Source organism: Haliotis cracherodii, unplaced genomic scaffold (genome assembly GCF_022045235.1).
Source record: "Haliotis cracherodii isolate W230 unplaced genomic scaffold, xgHalCrac1.p SCAF_32, whole genome shotgun sequence".
Lineage (NCBI taxonomy): Eukaryota > Metazoa > Mollusca > Gastropoda > Lepetellida > Haliotidae > Haliotis > Haliotis cracherodii.
In genome coordinates, this window is record NW_027266289.1 from 3,440,887 (window position 1) to 3,457,031 (window position 16,145).

The 16,145-nt window shown below is 40.3% G+C and overlaps 1 protein-coding gene across 1 annotated transcript in view; it reads left to right on the forward strand.

Annotated features, from left to right (window-relative positions):
- Positions 1 to 16,145, forward strand: part of LOC139477279 (scavenger receptor class F member 1-like) — a 38,744-nt gene that overhangs the window by 20,926 nt on the left and 1,673 nt on the right. Inside the window, exons 3-6 of the mRNA XM_071259826.1 lie at positions 6,149 to 6,322; positions 12,084 to 12,368; positions 14,487 to 14,768; positions 15,697 to 15,808. Coding sequence (XP_071115927.1) covers positions 6,149 to 6,322; positions 12,084 to 12,368; positions 14,487 to 14,768; positions 15,697 to 15,808 — 853 coding nt within the window. The remainder of the gene's footprint in view (positions 1 to 6,148; positions 6,323 to 12,083; positions 12,369 to 14,486; positions 14,769 to 15,696; positions 15,809 to 16,145) is intronic.

The window sequence follows — 16,145 nt, forward strand, 5'->3', positions numbered from 1 at the left end:
AGATCAAAGGTAAGGGATCAAATTCTGCAGTCCGCCATTTGAAGGATGGTTATACTTTGTTGACTGATAAATCTGCCATTGCCAATAGACTTGGGGAAACTTTATCTCAACATTCTTCTTCATCGAATTATGCTCATGAATTTAAAAAATATCAGCTCCAACAGGAAAAGAAAAAAGTAAATTTTTCATCTGATAATGGTGAAGATTACAATGAAGTATTTTTACCTCATGAGCTATATACTGCCTTAGGGCAAGTTCATGATACAACAGCAGGTGCTGATAATATTCATTATCAGCTACTGAAACACTTGCCCGAATCATGTCTTGAAACTATGTTGACTATATTCGATGATATTTTGACATCAGGGACGTTTCCACCTTCATGGCATAATGCCATTGTTATCCCAAAACCCAAACCAGGGCGGGATCACTCTGATCCATCAAATTACCGACCTATATCTCTAACTAGCTGTGTTTGTAAAACTATGGAACGCATGGTGAATAATCGATTAGTGTGGTACTTGGAAACTTATGATCTTCTTACCAATATACCATGTGGTTTCCGGAAAAACAGAGTGAGTGAGTGAGTGAGTTGGGTTTAACGTCGCTTTTAACAGTATTCCAGCTATATCACGGCGTGTCAGCTTAATGTGGGAGGAAAGCCCGAAGTGATGCAGGTCTAAGACGTTTATCACTGCGGTGAAATCCACGAGCACTGGTATGGTGCTAACAAACCTAGAAACATAATTTGGGCGAACCGGGATTCGAACCCACAATCATAGGTTTCTGGCGTATCCAAGGGACGCAACTCTGCACAGCGAATCTCGGCGCCGTAGACGACTGGCCCACCCGTGCGCCCCCCCCCGGAAAAACAGTAGTACTATCGATCATTTAGTGCGTTTAGAATCGTTTATTAAAAATTCCATTGTAACGATCTTTTTCGACTTAGAAAAAGCTTACGATACAACATGGAAACATGATATTTTAAAAGATCTTCATGATTTTGGATTAAGAGGCCGTCTGCCTCATTTTATATCACAGTTTTTAACAGACAGGCAATTTCAAGTCCGAGTGGGTACAACCCTGTCTGATCATTATAATCAGGATCAGGGTGTCCCACAAGGCAGTATTTTGGCTGTCACTTTATTCAGTATAATAATTAACAGTTTGTCAAAAGTTTTAAATGATTCAGTTCATGGATTACTTTTTGTGGATGATTTTATTATATCTTGTCGTGGTAAAAATATGCACACAATAGAAAGGCAATTACAATTGTGCCTCAATAAAAGTCACAAGTGGTGCCTAGAGAATGGGTTTAAATTTTCCAAAGAAAAAACTAACTGAATACATTTTTGCAGGAAATATAAACCGCATAAAGACCCTGAGCTATTTTTGAATTGTACCCCTATTAAAGTGGTGAAGGAGGCAAAGTTCCTAGGACTTTTTTTTGATAACCCTTTAACTTTCCTCCCACATATTAAATACCTAAAAGCTAAATGTCTGAAGGCACTCGACTTATTGAAAGTAGATTCAAATTCAAAGTGGGGAGGGGATCAAACAACCCTCTTACACTTGTATAGTTCACTAATCCGTACAAAACTTGATTATGGCTCCATCGTTTATGGTGGAGCCTGCAAAAGTAATTTACAAAAACAAGATACTATACATCATCGGGGCCTGAGCCTTTGCCTTGGAGCCTTTAGAACGTCTCCCATTCACAGTCTCTATATATAAGCAGATGAGCCTTCTCTTAAACAATGCCGTCTAAAACTATCTTTACAATACATCACTAAATTATATTCGAACCAGTCGAATCCAGCTTTTGAATGCATATTCAATCCTCTCCACGAAGATCTTTACAATAACAAATCAACACTCACTCCACCACTCGGAATCAGAATACAATCTGCATTATCAGCTTCAAATATTAAACTCCAAGATATAGCTCCTACTCAACTTTTCTCATCTCCTCCTTGGCAAATGGTAAAGCCAGAGGTAGATCTGACATTAACAAAACTAAAGAAATCAGATACTAACTAATTAATTTACCAACAAAAATATCATCAGTTAAGACACACTTACGGCACTTTTAAATCTATATTTACAGATGGATCCAAGGATGGTGGCACAGTTGCTAGTGCCATGGTCATTGGATCCAGAACAGTATCTTCACCATTACCGGATAACAGTTCCAAATTCCCTGCAGGAGCGCACGCAATTTTAACGGCTCTAAAATATGTCAAGGACCAATCAAAATATAAACAATTCATTATTTTATCAGATTCACTCTCATTCCTTCAGGCTATTAAAAATATGTCTTCTTAACATCCATTTTTAATTGAAATTCTTGAGTTATTTAATGATCTTGCTACTGGCCAGTACGACATCGTCTTTTGTTGGTTACCAAGCCATGTTGGTATCACTGGTAACACACTGGCCGATGCTGCTGCTAAAGCAGCACTCAACAAATCTGTGACACCACTTCTTGTTCCATACAGTGATATAAACCTATAATTAGATCTTAGATCTGGCCACAGTAGATATGCTCACGAATATTTGTTGAAAGGCAAAGATCCTCCATTTTGTATCCCTTGTGATGAGAGAATCACGGTCAAGCATGTCCTGCTTGACTGTATTGATTTTGCCATCACAAGGGATAAATATTTCACATCATCATCTCTCAAGAATATTTTTTTTATAATATTAATTCGTATTTAATTATTGGGTTTTTAAAAGAGATAGAATTGTTCAATAAATTTTGATAATATGTATTGTATAAAATAAATGGCTTTTTAAAATTGGTAGAATGAAATTATATCTGAGTTTGTTACTGGTCGTATCCACAAAGGGGGTTGACGTAGTGTAAAATTATTGTTCCCCTGAGAGGATATCGTAAGTCCATGTCATTCAAATACTATTTCTTCTTACTACTATTTTAAACGTAGAATATTTGTATTTTTACTTGTGGCTAACTTTGCATACAATCGCCAGTTGCTGAAGGGATGATGTAAATCTTGCTAGGGTCCATGCAGGTAGCAAAGGTACTGTAAGTCCCCATGATCCCCAGTATGGTGGTCTATCTTCAGGGTGGCCCAGTCGTGAAAGGCGCCGCGATTCGCTGTGCAGAGTTGCGTCCCTTGGGCACGCCAGAAACGTAAGATTGTGGGTTCGAAATAAGCAACGGGTCTTGTTTTTATGCATCATGTATATTCACTACTATTTTATAATGCTAATTGCAGCGGCCAAATACAGCCTGCAGCGTTTGAATTTGTTTGCTGTTTAATGATTTTACGGCGCTTTAATTTTGTATGTCATCCCTCATGGTGCCTGGACGTCAGTCAGCCAACACACCGCTCAGTGCCGCACGTCGGGTTACGATAACGAAATCATTGTATCAAAAGTGTTACATATATCTTCACACAGTGTAACCAAATTGTATAACACCAAACTCGAGTTGATTGTCTTTCCAACAGTACATATTCAACTCATCCAAAAGATCTATGCACTGCCTAGCTATCGATAAAAGTGCTGGTATTGTAAGTTTCCTACTTTTCTACATAATCTTAATATGGAAGCACCGAATATGGAAAGGAAAATCAAGTAAGCGCATTGGTTTGAAATCTGCCAAATAATTCATATCATTGGAAAGTATCCTAACGGTGATAGACATATCAAATTTATGTTGAAGTACACATTCATTGAGAATTTCCCGTGATTAATGTTTACCAATAAAAAAACTCCCCTTGATATTGCCCGTGTTTCTGACGTCAAAACAAAATTGACGGAAGTAGTCGTGATTAATTCATACGCAGACTGGTTCAAAGAATATGTTTCTATACGAATTACAGTTTGCATTATATATCTTGATGAAGTTTGTTTGTTTGTTGTTTAACGCCACACTCAGCAATATTTCAGCTGTATGTCGGTGGTCTGTAAATAGTCGAGTCTAGACCAGACAATTTAGTGATTGATATCATGAGCATCGATCCATGCAATTACGATACGATGACATGCATCAACCAAGTCAGCGAGCCTGACCACCCGATCCCGTTAGTCGCCTCTTGCGAAAAACATAGTCACCTTTTACCCCGGACCTTCACGGGTCATATATATCTTGGTGAAAGACAGGTTTCGTCCTTATACTTTTCAGTGTCCGTGTTCTTAAAAACAACTTCTAGGTAATTGACATCGGACATTTTCAAAGAACAATATGTGAAAGATCTCTAAACAACCCTAACAATACTCAAATTGACATCGCTAAATATCGGACATAATTATTATTCCTAAATATTTAAAAAGATCATACTAACGTACTTACCACCCAAGAGTCAGTACACATAGATTCAATCAAAATCGTTGTAAAGTTTTCATCGGCCGCAAATCTATTTAACAAACCTATATTTTCGATCACTGGAAACTCGGGCGCCATATGTCATATACAAACATTGCTTCGTTGTGCAATCTCACAGACCGCTCATTTATACTTCGGGTGTTAAGATGCGTTGTTAATGTTTAAATCTATAATGCCCGAGTCACATATCCACAGATGCCGGGAAAGATTAGTTTACGATGCCCGAAAAGGCTGAAAATTGGCAAAATTGAGAGAATCCCGACGGGGCGCCGGACGTTCATCTGTGATTTGGCCATGTTTTTGACATCGGGAAGACCCCGGTGGACATATCGGAAGAAAATAACTCTTGAGTTTTTTCTTGCGGCAACCGGTGGTCTACACGCCTATCTGTAATGGATCTGCAACACATCTTCGGGCGGCCCACCAGTGACCCTCAAGGCACCTGCCAGACCCTGAGGGAATCGGACAAATTTTGCAGTGCGCAGGTGTGGTATGGTCATCGGAGGATAGGTCATATGCTTGGAATCGGTCAGCACTCAGAATGATACCTGGTCGTAAGGTGACCAACCAGAGTCCAGGCAAGCATCGAGCCATTCGTCACAACTCGCTTCTTTCCGTTACCTGCAAGAAGACTCGTCCCCTATCGTTGAATGTTATGTGTCAAAATACGACAAACCAATCAGAATGCGCGTAAGATTTCAAGTTCTTCGTCAAAGAATCCCTCAGAATTATTTTAGATTTTACATATGCCATGCATCTGCAAATATACCCAAGACACAGATAAATGTGCTAAATCATACTGTATAATTCAAATTGCATCTGAAATATATATAATATATGGGGAAATAAATGTGAACAATTACGCAACGAGTTGGCAATTGTTTTAGGTATGCCCGTTTGCGCTAAGACGTAACTCGGTCGCAAAAATGGTCATGAGAGGGGCACGTGTCGCTATTCGGCTTGACCCTGAATAACACGAGCTGGTCATGAATAGCATCGAGCAGGCGCCGAGCGGGTATCATTCATCGGACACCGGAAATGTTGACGTGCCTGTTCCGGAGAGAATATAATGGGCTGAATTGGATGAGCAGCATAGAATGTCTTCAGGAAGCCTGTCCCTCCACACACATAGACTGGCCTGGCTCCGTGTGCAGCACGCTAGAGCCCGAAGCTCCTTTTGCCTTTCCACTATTCATTTCCAAAGTTTCAGATTCACAAACTTATAAAATCAACTGAAATGTAATACAGTTCTTGCAGCAATATCGACAGCGAACGCGAACTATGATCGACCGGGCACTGAGCGGGCTCCTTTTATAGCGAGCAGGACACGCGCGGTGTTCATCCGGGCACGGATTGGTTTGCATCGGACGGGCACCTTCCGGTTATTGGGAGATTACCGGCCGATTCCCGCCAGATGACCTGTCAGTCACTGAACGGAATAAGCCAACCATTTTTGTTTTCCAAAATCCTCCAGCCACCGGCCGATCATCTTTGGTTTCGTGACTACTGCACCGATGTGTCACAGATGTGGGCAGAAATCTGTGGTACGCCGGGGCAATGGTGTAACTTACCGGTGTCTAGCCGGTTGAGCCACATTTAAAACATGACTATTGCCAAATGCGCCACATTTTCAGCTGTGTGCATTTCACCTACTCTAACCGGTAATTAATTAATCAGATTACCGATACCTTTAAATGAGTGTCCCACATTTAAATTGAGTAAACGTTCTTAATTGACATTGAGTTAATTCTATTATTCATAAGATATTTAAGTGACGTCCTGTTCACTCCATGTCAGAACCATGGCAAATGCACAAGTTCAAATTGTCAAGGAGTGCACTGCAAAGATCACAACTCAGGGTGATTGGCTCCACGCCACCTTGTGACAAGGTGGATGATGTGTGGCTTGATGCCATGGCTGACTCTCCTGCTGGCCCTAAAGTAACTGCCTTCATGGACAATGTGACAACCAGTTGGGTTCAAGGACAGGCCTTCATCCCAGAGATTTGGAGTCACTTCGTAAACCAAGGCCACCGTACCAACAATCACCTAGAAGGGTGGCATAACAAGATAAAGAGACTTGTCAAGAAGTGCCACCCGAAGTGCCGATCTACGAGGTAGTGAAGCTCTTTCAGCGCGAGCAGTCGCTCACAGAGGTTGCAGTCCTGAGACCCTCTCACCAGTGGTCAGAACCTTCACGAAGAAGGAAGTACAATTCATTACACAATCGTGACCTGTAATGTGACAATGTAATATGACCTGTCATGATATCCATCAATGTAATGTTGAATATATTATCCCTGTTATGATCTGAATAAAAAATGAGAAAACAAGACTTGTTTTGTTAAATACGGTAACCTGTTAGAATCACAAAGCATATTTTGACAGCATAGCCACGAGAGCCACATTCCACAATCACGCAACCGTAACCATTGCCACGAGAGCCACATCAATTTTGGCTATCTATTTTCGAAATGTGGCTTAGGCGGCCTGTAACCAACCTACCCATACCTGCACATCGTCTGGCGACCGTTGTATACTGAACAACAAAAGTTCCTGTGACATTGAATAAGATTTAATGCAAAGTTATGTTTTTTACCAAATCTGAAACAATTTCGGTTTGCAACAGATAAAAGACTCCTGTAAGTGTTCAAATGGTTTAATTTGCCACACTGACCTCAGAAAATGCGTGATTTCATAAAAACAACATGAACATACCAAAATGTCAATTTACAAATCTGTTGTAGCCATTATATGTGCATATGTGTCCCGGATAACATAATGACACAGGCTAGGGTGTGAGGTCTGATTATTTATTTTCTGTCGTGATAAACCGACACCCTTGAACAATGAATACAATAATAAACATACAACTATAGCTAGTACATCAAAACTGAAGCAGATTAATTAATAATCTACTACACTTATAAGCTATACATGATATATCATTTATAACATTTCACAATTATAAGCTTAGATATGTAAGTTTAATGGATTTACACATTTAATATAAATATGGTACAATAAATATAATATTATGTTACAATGCAAGCAATATATAAGTATACATATATATATATATATATATATACCCTGTGAATCCCACTGGGGTGTATTTGGGTGGTCACAATCCCTTGTAAATAGATCAAATCCCTCCTGAAAACCTGTTCATGATATAAAATACATCATGAAGGTATTTTTATCTACACACATGAACATTACATGTAAACTATTATCAAATTATTAATACACATTACAAGTTACAGAATACACAAATGTCCTAGATTAACACAGACACACATATAGTGAAATGAAATATATCTAGTAATCATACACTCACCATGCACACACTAATACTAGTAAATGTGACATGTTTAAATATGATTAAGGATCTATAAAGACATTTATTAAACTTAAGTGATTTGCATAATTATACTGGCATAAAATACAATTATAACTTTAACTACTAACCTTTATATAAGTATATCCTTTCTTCCAGTCCAGTGCACAGTGAAGTGTTAATGCCAAGTGCAGGGTGAAAACAAAGGGGTTTGAAAGTGGGACACAGAGATTTAAAACTAGCCAATCCAGAGGACCACCAAGCAGTTGACTGACCCACTAAGTAAAACATGACATTAGAATAGGGCTTTAATGATAATACTTGACTTACAACTACTTAAGTATGCAGCCTGAAATGAGAAATACAATCAATAATTCTTGATTACTGCAATATCTGAAATATACAAAATACCATTATTGACAACATACATAGTAAATTAAACGCTAATTAATAAAACATGATTAATATATACAGAACTACTATCTACCACAAATCAATAGCGTGTGTGTCCACCTCTGGTTGCGATGCAAGCAACATATCTTCGCCTCATGGAATGGACCAGGCGTCGTACAAAATCCTGTGGGATATCTTCTGGGGCATGTTTCGAAGTTCCTGGAGTGTCTGTGGAACACGTGGTTGACGTCGAAGACGCCGATCCATCACATCCCTCATGTGCTCGTTTGGTGAGAGATCAGGGGAGCGAGCCGGCCACGGGATGACATTCACGTTATTTTGTTGGAGAGAATCATGAACAAATCGAGCAATATGAGGCCGGGCATTCTCATGTTGAAAGGTAATGCCTGGGCCATGACGACGCAAAAATGGTAGAACAACAGGGCCGATGATCTCGTCGCGGTAGCGTTGTCCATTGAAATTTCCCTCTACCACTATCAAACTGGTCCTCTGTCTTGCTGTAATCCCACCCCATACCATAACGCTGCCGCCCCCGAACCGATCTTCTTTAGTGCATCTATTTGTTAGTTTTAATGTGAGCACCCCAAGTAATTTGGTTTCTTTTTGGAATTGTATGGGTTTTCGTTGAGTTGTAGTTGGTGGGTGTTTGCTTGCGCATTTCTGTGTTTGAATACTATCCCTGTGGTTTTTTTCGGCATTTAGTGAAAAAAACCCATTTATTTCCCCATATATGAATTTTATTTAATGCATTCTGCAGTAATATTTTAGCCATATTTATGCTTCTGGTGCGGGTCCAGGAGGCTCCATCATCCGCGTATTTGGAAGTTTGAATTTTATTGGGTATTCCCTCGAATAGGTCATAATCATAATGTTGAAGAGTGTTGGGCTTTGAATGCTACTTTGGGGCGTGCCATTTTTTAAGGGACACTGGTCCGAAAGCGTTTGGTCGACGCCTACGGTTGTTTTGCGATTAGTTAGGAAGTCTTGAATATAGTTTATTTTATTAGCCAGTTATGCCATACCATATCGAAAGCATTAGAGAAGTCGAGAAATATGCCTACTGTGTATTGTCGGTTTAGTTGGCCCATTTTGATGTCTTGTTCTAATCGGGCGAGGTTGTCTAAGTTTGATCGGCCTGGTGTGAATCCTATTTGAACTTGGTATATTACATTGTTTTGACCAGAGAGTGTTGGATATTTTGGACCATTGCCTCCATGAGTTTGAGGTTGGGGAGATTGGTCTGTAAGAGTTTCCCTCGTCTGCTGGTTTGTTCGGCTTTAAGATTAGGATGACCAATGCCTCTTTCCATGAAGTAGGAACCTGACCGTTTTGCTAGATGAGATTGTATACTTTTAGTTGTGATTCCAGAAGATTTGTGGGTAACTGTTTTATTGTTTGGTATTAGGTAAGGTCTAGTCCTTGGGCTGTTCCCTATTTTTCTATTATTTAGTACACGGAGTAGTTCCTCTAGTGTATATTGTTGGTTAATTTCTAGGCTATCATCTTTGGTAATTTGAAGAAGTTATTTAGATATTTTAATTGTTTTTGAAATTCCTCAGGGAAGTTACTATTACTACTAATGGCTGAGACTTGGTCTGACAGGTTATTTGCTTTTTGTTTAGGGGTTGTTGAGTTATTTATGTTTAGTGATTTTTTTTTGTTCGTCTAATGCCTCAGATTGCGTGCATTTTGCGCCATACCGCCCTTGCGTCTGTGTGATGGTTTATTTCTTCCCAGATTTTTTTCCAGTTTGGGGCTTTTGCCGTTTTGACTAGGCTTTGTACTTCATGGTTTAATTTTTGTGCTATCTTTAGATATATGTAGACTCGTTTAGTTTTCCTAGTTTTTCCTCGGTCTACCAGGGTACTGTGGTTTTGCCTATTACTGGTGTAATGAAGGGGATAGTGTGTTTTTTGCTATGTATATTATGCATTCTGTTAAGTTTTGGCAGTATTGTTCGGGGTCTTTATTTTCGAGATCCGCTGGGTTGATCTGTTTGCATAGTGCTTTGAATTTGTCCCAGTCTGCCTTGTTGTAATTGAATTTGTGTTCTTGGGGTTCATTTGGGGTTTGGATATTTATGTTTATGTTGATTGGAAAGTGGTCGCTGCCGAGTGGCTCCTCATGCACTTCCCACAAAGTGCTTTGGGCGAGATCAGGGGTTCAGATTGTTAGGTCTCTAGCCGACATATTTTGATTAATTTTGTCATATCTATTTGGTTGGTTGTTATTTAGTATTATTGGGTTTTTGTGTTCTATCCATTCGGCGATGAGTTTACCGTTTTGGCCTGTTTTAGTTGTGATGAGTTATTTGTATACCATTAGCTTCTAGATTTGGGGTTTAAGTTGGTATTTCTTTATAGTTTATGACCCCTCCTAATATATATGATTAGGCCACCGTCTGCTCTACCTAGACGAGATTTAACTCTGTCGAGTCTTACCGAGTTATAATTTGGTAGGGTGAATTTTGATTTTGGGGAGAAGTGGGTTTCCTTAACGCATATGATATGAGGACCCGGGATCGATTCCCGGCATGGGTACAATGTGTGAAGCGCATTTCTGGTGTCCCCTGCCGTGATATTGCTGGAATATTGCTAAAAGCGGCGTAAAACCATACTCAGTCACTAACTCACTCCATTACTTAGAGGGCTTAGGGTTTTTGTGGATTAAGTTTTGTTGTTGTGGTTTCTATTTTGAGATTTTCTTTAAGGTGTTATTGAAGTTTTCAAAGGAGAGACTAGTAAGATTTAGTTTGGAAGCCACTGTGTGAAAGGATTTAATGCTGGCGCTGAAGGTGTTTTGTTTGGGTATATCTACTATGCTTTAAGCAGGATTGGGTCAACGTGATGTTTGCAAGACACTTTAACGTCCACAGAAACACAGTTGGCAACAGACGAATGCAGTCAGAGACCATCCTCGGAATGGCAGGCCACGCGTAACCAATAATCGACATACATACTGGATTCGAACAACACACCTACGAAATCAAACGGTTATCTTAATGATTGTCTTTGCGTCGCGACTGTCCACCGCCCGACAACGCCGTTGGTTCATCTGCGGGTGTGTTTAGGAGTCAAAACAAAACATCATAAACTCAGATATATGAATATATATTTATCATCCCAAACTGGCTCCCACTTGAGATATGGGTATGCCTCGGAGTTTTTTTTCCAATTTTATCAACTCGTGTTGATATGTTTCATATGAAAAGACACAAGGATGATAGCTCTATTTATTATACCAAAGGACAACAGACCAACAAGACATTTTATGGAATGATATCTTTGTCTCGAGCTTCCCTCAGAGTAACCCTTCAGACGACTGACTGTATAAACCTTCTATTTTCTTGACACTTACAAAGTAAATGCCAATTTCATAATGCAAACATTTCACATAATGGATTTGTATCTTGTATGCTGATTTCTTTGTTGTCTGTTAGAAGCCGTTATTGCAAACCCAATCTGCACTGATTTTGCACATGCAGCATTCTGCTCTTCAGAAAAAGACAAAGCGTGACCACATTTATCGAATACACTGTCACTGATATGCTTTAGGGAACCAACAAATTTCAGTTGTAATGTGAATAAGCTGAAAAAATACATATGCATTTTGAAATATATCCTTTGCGTGGAAAACAATGTGACAACAATGACGTTACTGAACGCATTTCCGCTAGTTTTGGATAGGCTGTGGAATACAAGTCGTAGCTAGACTTTATGGTATCTGGTTAAGCATGTATGTTCTATTTTGATTACAAACAGATAAACACATACACACAAACACATGTACACATCCCCACACATCTCACACACATCCCCCCACACAAGCACACACTATGCACACACACAGCTTCTTCATAAACAATTAAACCTGCAATACTAATAAAAGCAGTGATACACTATACCGCCATATGTTGAAACAATTTATAGCCATTTCTATGTAAAACATATATAATATATACGTTCCATTTTGATTTCAGTTTTTAATGCTGACGGTGTGAAAGAGTGCGTCCCTGGCCACTATGGAGAATCATGTGACAAGTCCTGTCCCCCACACTGTGCCCCGATGTCGGGGTCGACTGTCAGGGTCTGTGACAGAGACAACGGGAGATGCTATGAGGGGTGTGTTCCTGGCTGGCACGGAGATCACTGTAGTCGGCCATGCATCAGCGGGAACTGCATGAAGAACGTCTGTTCCCAAGCTGCTGGGCGCTGTATTTTAGGCTGTAAAGAGAAAGACATCATTGGCGACTTTTGCACTGTAGGTGAGGTTGGAACAATTTTACAGAGATTTGTAAATTGAGGAGATGCAGGAGAGGAGGGTACTTTACTTTTCGACATGTTCTTACATTCCGTTATTTGACACTCTGTTCGGTCTTTCTTGAACGCAAATATATCTTATGGGTTGTATTATTCTTACTTTTTTTATTTGGGTTCATTTTTTTCAGATATCACATTAAGATTAATGCTAGAGGTTTGAAAAGAAATAACATGTACAACCCATGACTTATGATTATCACATAATGAAGTTTTATGCATAACTGACATACATAAGTAATATGGCGCAGGCTCCAACGGTTTGAGAGACAACAGCAACACAGAATGATAAGAGCGGAGTTTTACTGACATCATAAACACTTATATGCCAGATCAGCACATCATGACAGTGGTGATGTGGCAGGGATCACCTTGCCTCAACCAAGCTAGGCTAAGGGTGGGATCTTACCTTTCTTTCTCTCCGTGTCCCTAACTCTTCTTCTTCTCTCAAGTGTTCTTAAGAGGTCACCTACTGCCTTCGCAATTGTTGATGACCTGTCCCTTTGGGACTCAAATATGTGAGTTGGGTGCAAATATGTAGTGTTTTGGGGGTATTGTTTTGATTTCTGATTTTGTCCTGAGGTGATGCTTTTTTTTAGAAATTGGTAGGATTTCTCTGGCAGGTGTAATCGGATGCATTCCAGCAGCCGACCATCTTTCCGAATATATAGTGTCTGGCTTTAGCTGTTTCATCTCCTGGTTTTAGGAGATCTACGAGAGATAGCAGACCTAAGTGCAATAAGTATTGTCGTTTCAACGGAGCCTGGGCTGGGGCATTTTCTTGACATACCAGTATCACGTGAGTGATTGATTCCGGCTGATTGCAAGATGTTCTGACAAGCCTCGCTGACTTGGTTGATGCATGTCATCGTATCCCAATTGCGTTGATCGATGTTCATAATATCAATCACTTGAATAGACCTTGTGGAACCCTGAAAGTCGAGTCATTTTTATGATGCATATTTTTATAAGTTCTGAAAATTGGACGTTGTGCGAGAATTGAGTGATGCACACTGGGTCTACCATCTGACAATGTAATTATGCAGAGATGTAGGATGAATATATCTCCGATGAGTGGAGTAGAGGAGGAAGATTGTCTTGAGGTGACCAGCAATCTGTCATTTGATCTGGATGGTGACGTTTTTAACCAGGTCGGAAATAAAGCAGGCTTAGATATGTTTGTTCAGATGATTGAGGAACATGATATCAATATCGAATTCCAGTTTGATTGTTGAGCATCAGTCAACATTTTACCACAGAGATTACTTAATGCTGATACTGATGTCACACCCACTTGGAAAATGCTTCGTATGTGAAACGGCTTCCTGGTACACCCTACCAGATATAACACTATTGCTGAGTACAGTTTTACAGCCAGGACTCACATTAGTCAAAGAGAAGAATTCTGATACAATCATTTCGACTTACTATGATAATTTTCGGGAACATGAGACTTTGCCTGGCAAAGTTCTCGCATCAAGGACAGAGTGCCCATCTCACAGAGACAGGAATTTAAACAAGAACTTAATCATATTTTTCACAATTGGTGTCTTGGTATCTTTTGATGAACCAACAGACAGGGTTAGCATGAAAGTGATAGCACCCAAGAATTTAGGGGAAACTAGCACTTGTATTGACCCAAGTGCTTAAATGAGGCACATAGACATCAGCATTATCACCTGCCAACGATTGAGGAAGTGTTGCCGGAACTGACGAATGTGAAGGTCTTTGGTACATGTTACTATTCTTCTGGATTTTGGCAGCTTGACCTTGATGACAAATCCAGTTTGCTGTGTACTTTTGGACTCCCTTTGATCAGAGTGTACCATTAAGGCTTGACCTCTTTCACACGCACGGACGCACGCACGCACGCACGCACGCACGCACGCACGCACGCACGCACGCACGCACGCACGCACGCACGCACGCACGCACGCACGCACACCTTCTTATTAAACAATTAATCCTGACATACTGATACAAGCAGTGATACACTATACGGCCATATTCTGAAACAGCTTATAGTCATTTTTGAGTAAACCATATATGTTCGATTTTGATTTTAGTGTTTAATGCTGACGGCGTGATTCAGTGTGTCCCTGGCCACTACGGAAAATCATGTGACAAGTCCTGTCCCCAAAATTGTGCCCCGAAGTCTGGGTCAGCTGTCAGGGACTGTGACGGAGATAGTGGGAGATGTTATGATGGATGTGTTCCTGGCTGGCACGGAGATCTCTGTAGTCAGGCATGCAACATCAGCATCTGCATAGGCAACATCTGTAACCAAGATAGCGGACACTGTACTAAAGGCTGTACTGGGAACTACACTGGAGACTTCTGCACAGACGGTAGGGTGTTTTTATATGTTACCTTTTCAAATTAACACATTAGTACTTATCTTGTCTAACACCAATGCTTTTTCGATCAAAAATGGAAACATTGCCTGCAAACACAACGCTTTGCAGAGCTTGAAACACCTATCTCTAACGCAGACCCGTCCCTTACCCACATACCCTAACCCCTTTCGCCATGTTAAACACACATAGGCATTTGCTCTGCGATAGATCGTCAATTGTACCAGTTTGTTTTATCTTCATTACATCACCTATCAATTAAACCTGCTCTGGTGTACTAAGGAAGTTAAAACAATCATGTTTAGGTAAAAAGACGTGCGAGGTACAGCATTCTGACCATATATGTATTGTAACATGATACTTGCCAGTCTGACAGTGATTCATCTGAGGGTTACATATTGTAGGCTTTCTGTTAGTCGGGACTTGATCCTAGGATCTGCAGGCTAGCTGATTGTATCGCCTCCAAGATGCCACCTGGCCAGTGCTGTCCTAGCACCATTAGGTAGTTGCATTTGTTGAACCACAAATATATGTGATGTGGACCCAAAGATTGACCCCTTTGTTTGAAGAGCTGATATGGCAAACAAACAGCCAAGTGTACAGCAGGGAGTTCCATACAACAGAAAGTAACTCAGTGTCAAAACTGGGACATGACCAGTAACAGAAATCTCTTTGAATTGTTTATGTTTGATATGTAACATAAGAGTGCAAAACTGGAGCGACAATACCGCATTTCAGCCCAATTAATCGTGGAGTTATTTTGCGAAAAAAAACTTACTTATGAAACGTAGTGCATGTGATGTGGACTCCATCCTGGCCCATATCATGCGTAAAGATTTGACATGTGGTGTAAAACTATGTGACAATCTGTGTTTCAAGACCCATGGCTGGCCCCCATGCATGACATAAAAACTTGTGACAGTTGCAGACAAAGACCCCCAGGAAAACACAGAACACGTGCCTCTCATCATCTCTCTGGTGATAGCTGCTGTCCTGGTGGTCCTGGTGATACTGGGGATACTCCTATACAGAAGGTAGGCTTGCTACAGGTGACAGTATCACCTTCAGTTGAAGGAATCACAGCAGCAGGTGACCCTGGTGGTCCTGGAGATACTGGGGATACTCCTATACAGAAGGTAGGCTTGCTACAGGTGACGGTACCACCTTCAGTTGAAGGAATCACAGCAGCAGGTGAGCCTGGTGGTCCTGGAGATACTGGGGATACTCCTATACAGAAGGTAAGCTTGCCACAGGTGACGGTACCACCATCATCATTCATCCACCAAATATGTTACTTTTTTATATTGATGGAATATTGAATGTAATCACACTACCAAAAACCAAACCAGAATAATTCAATGTTGTGCAGGT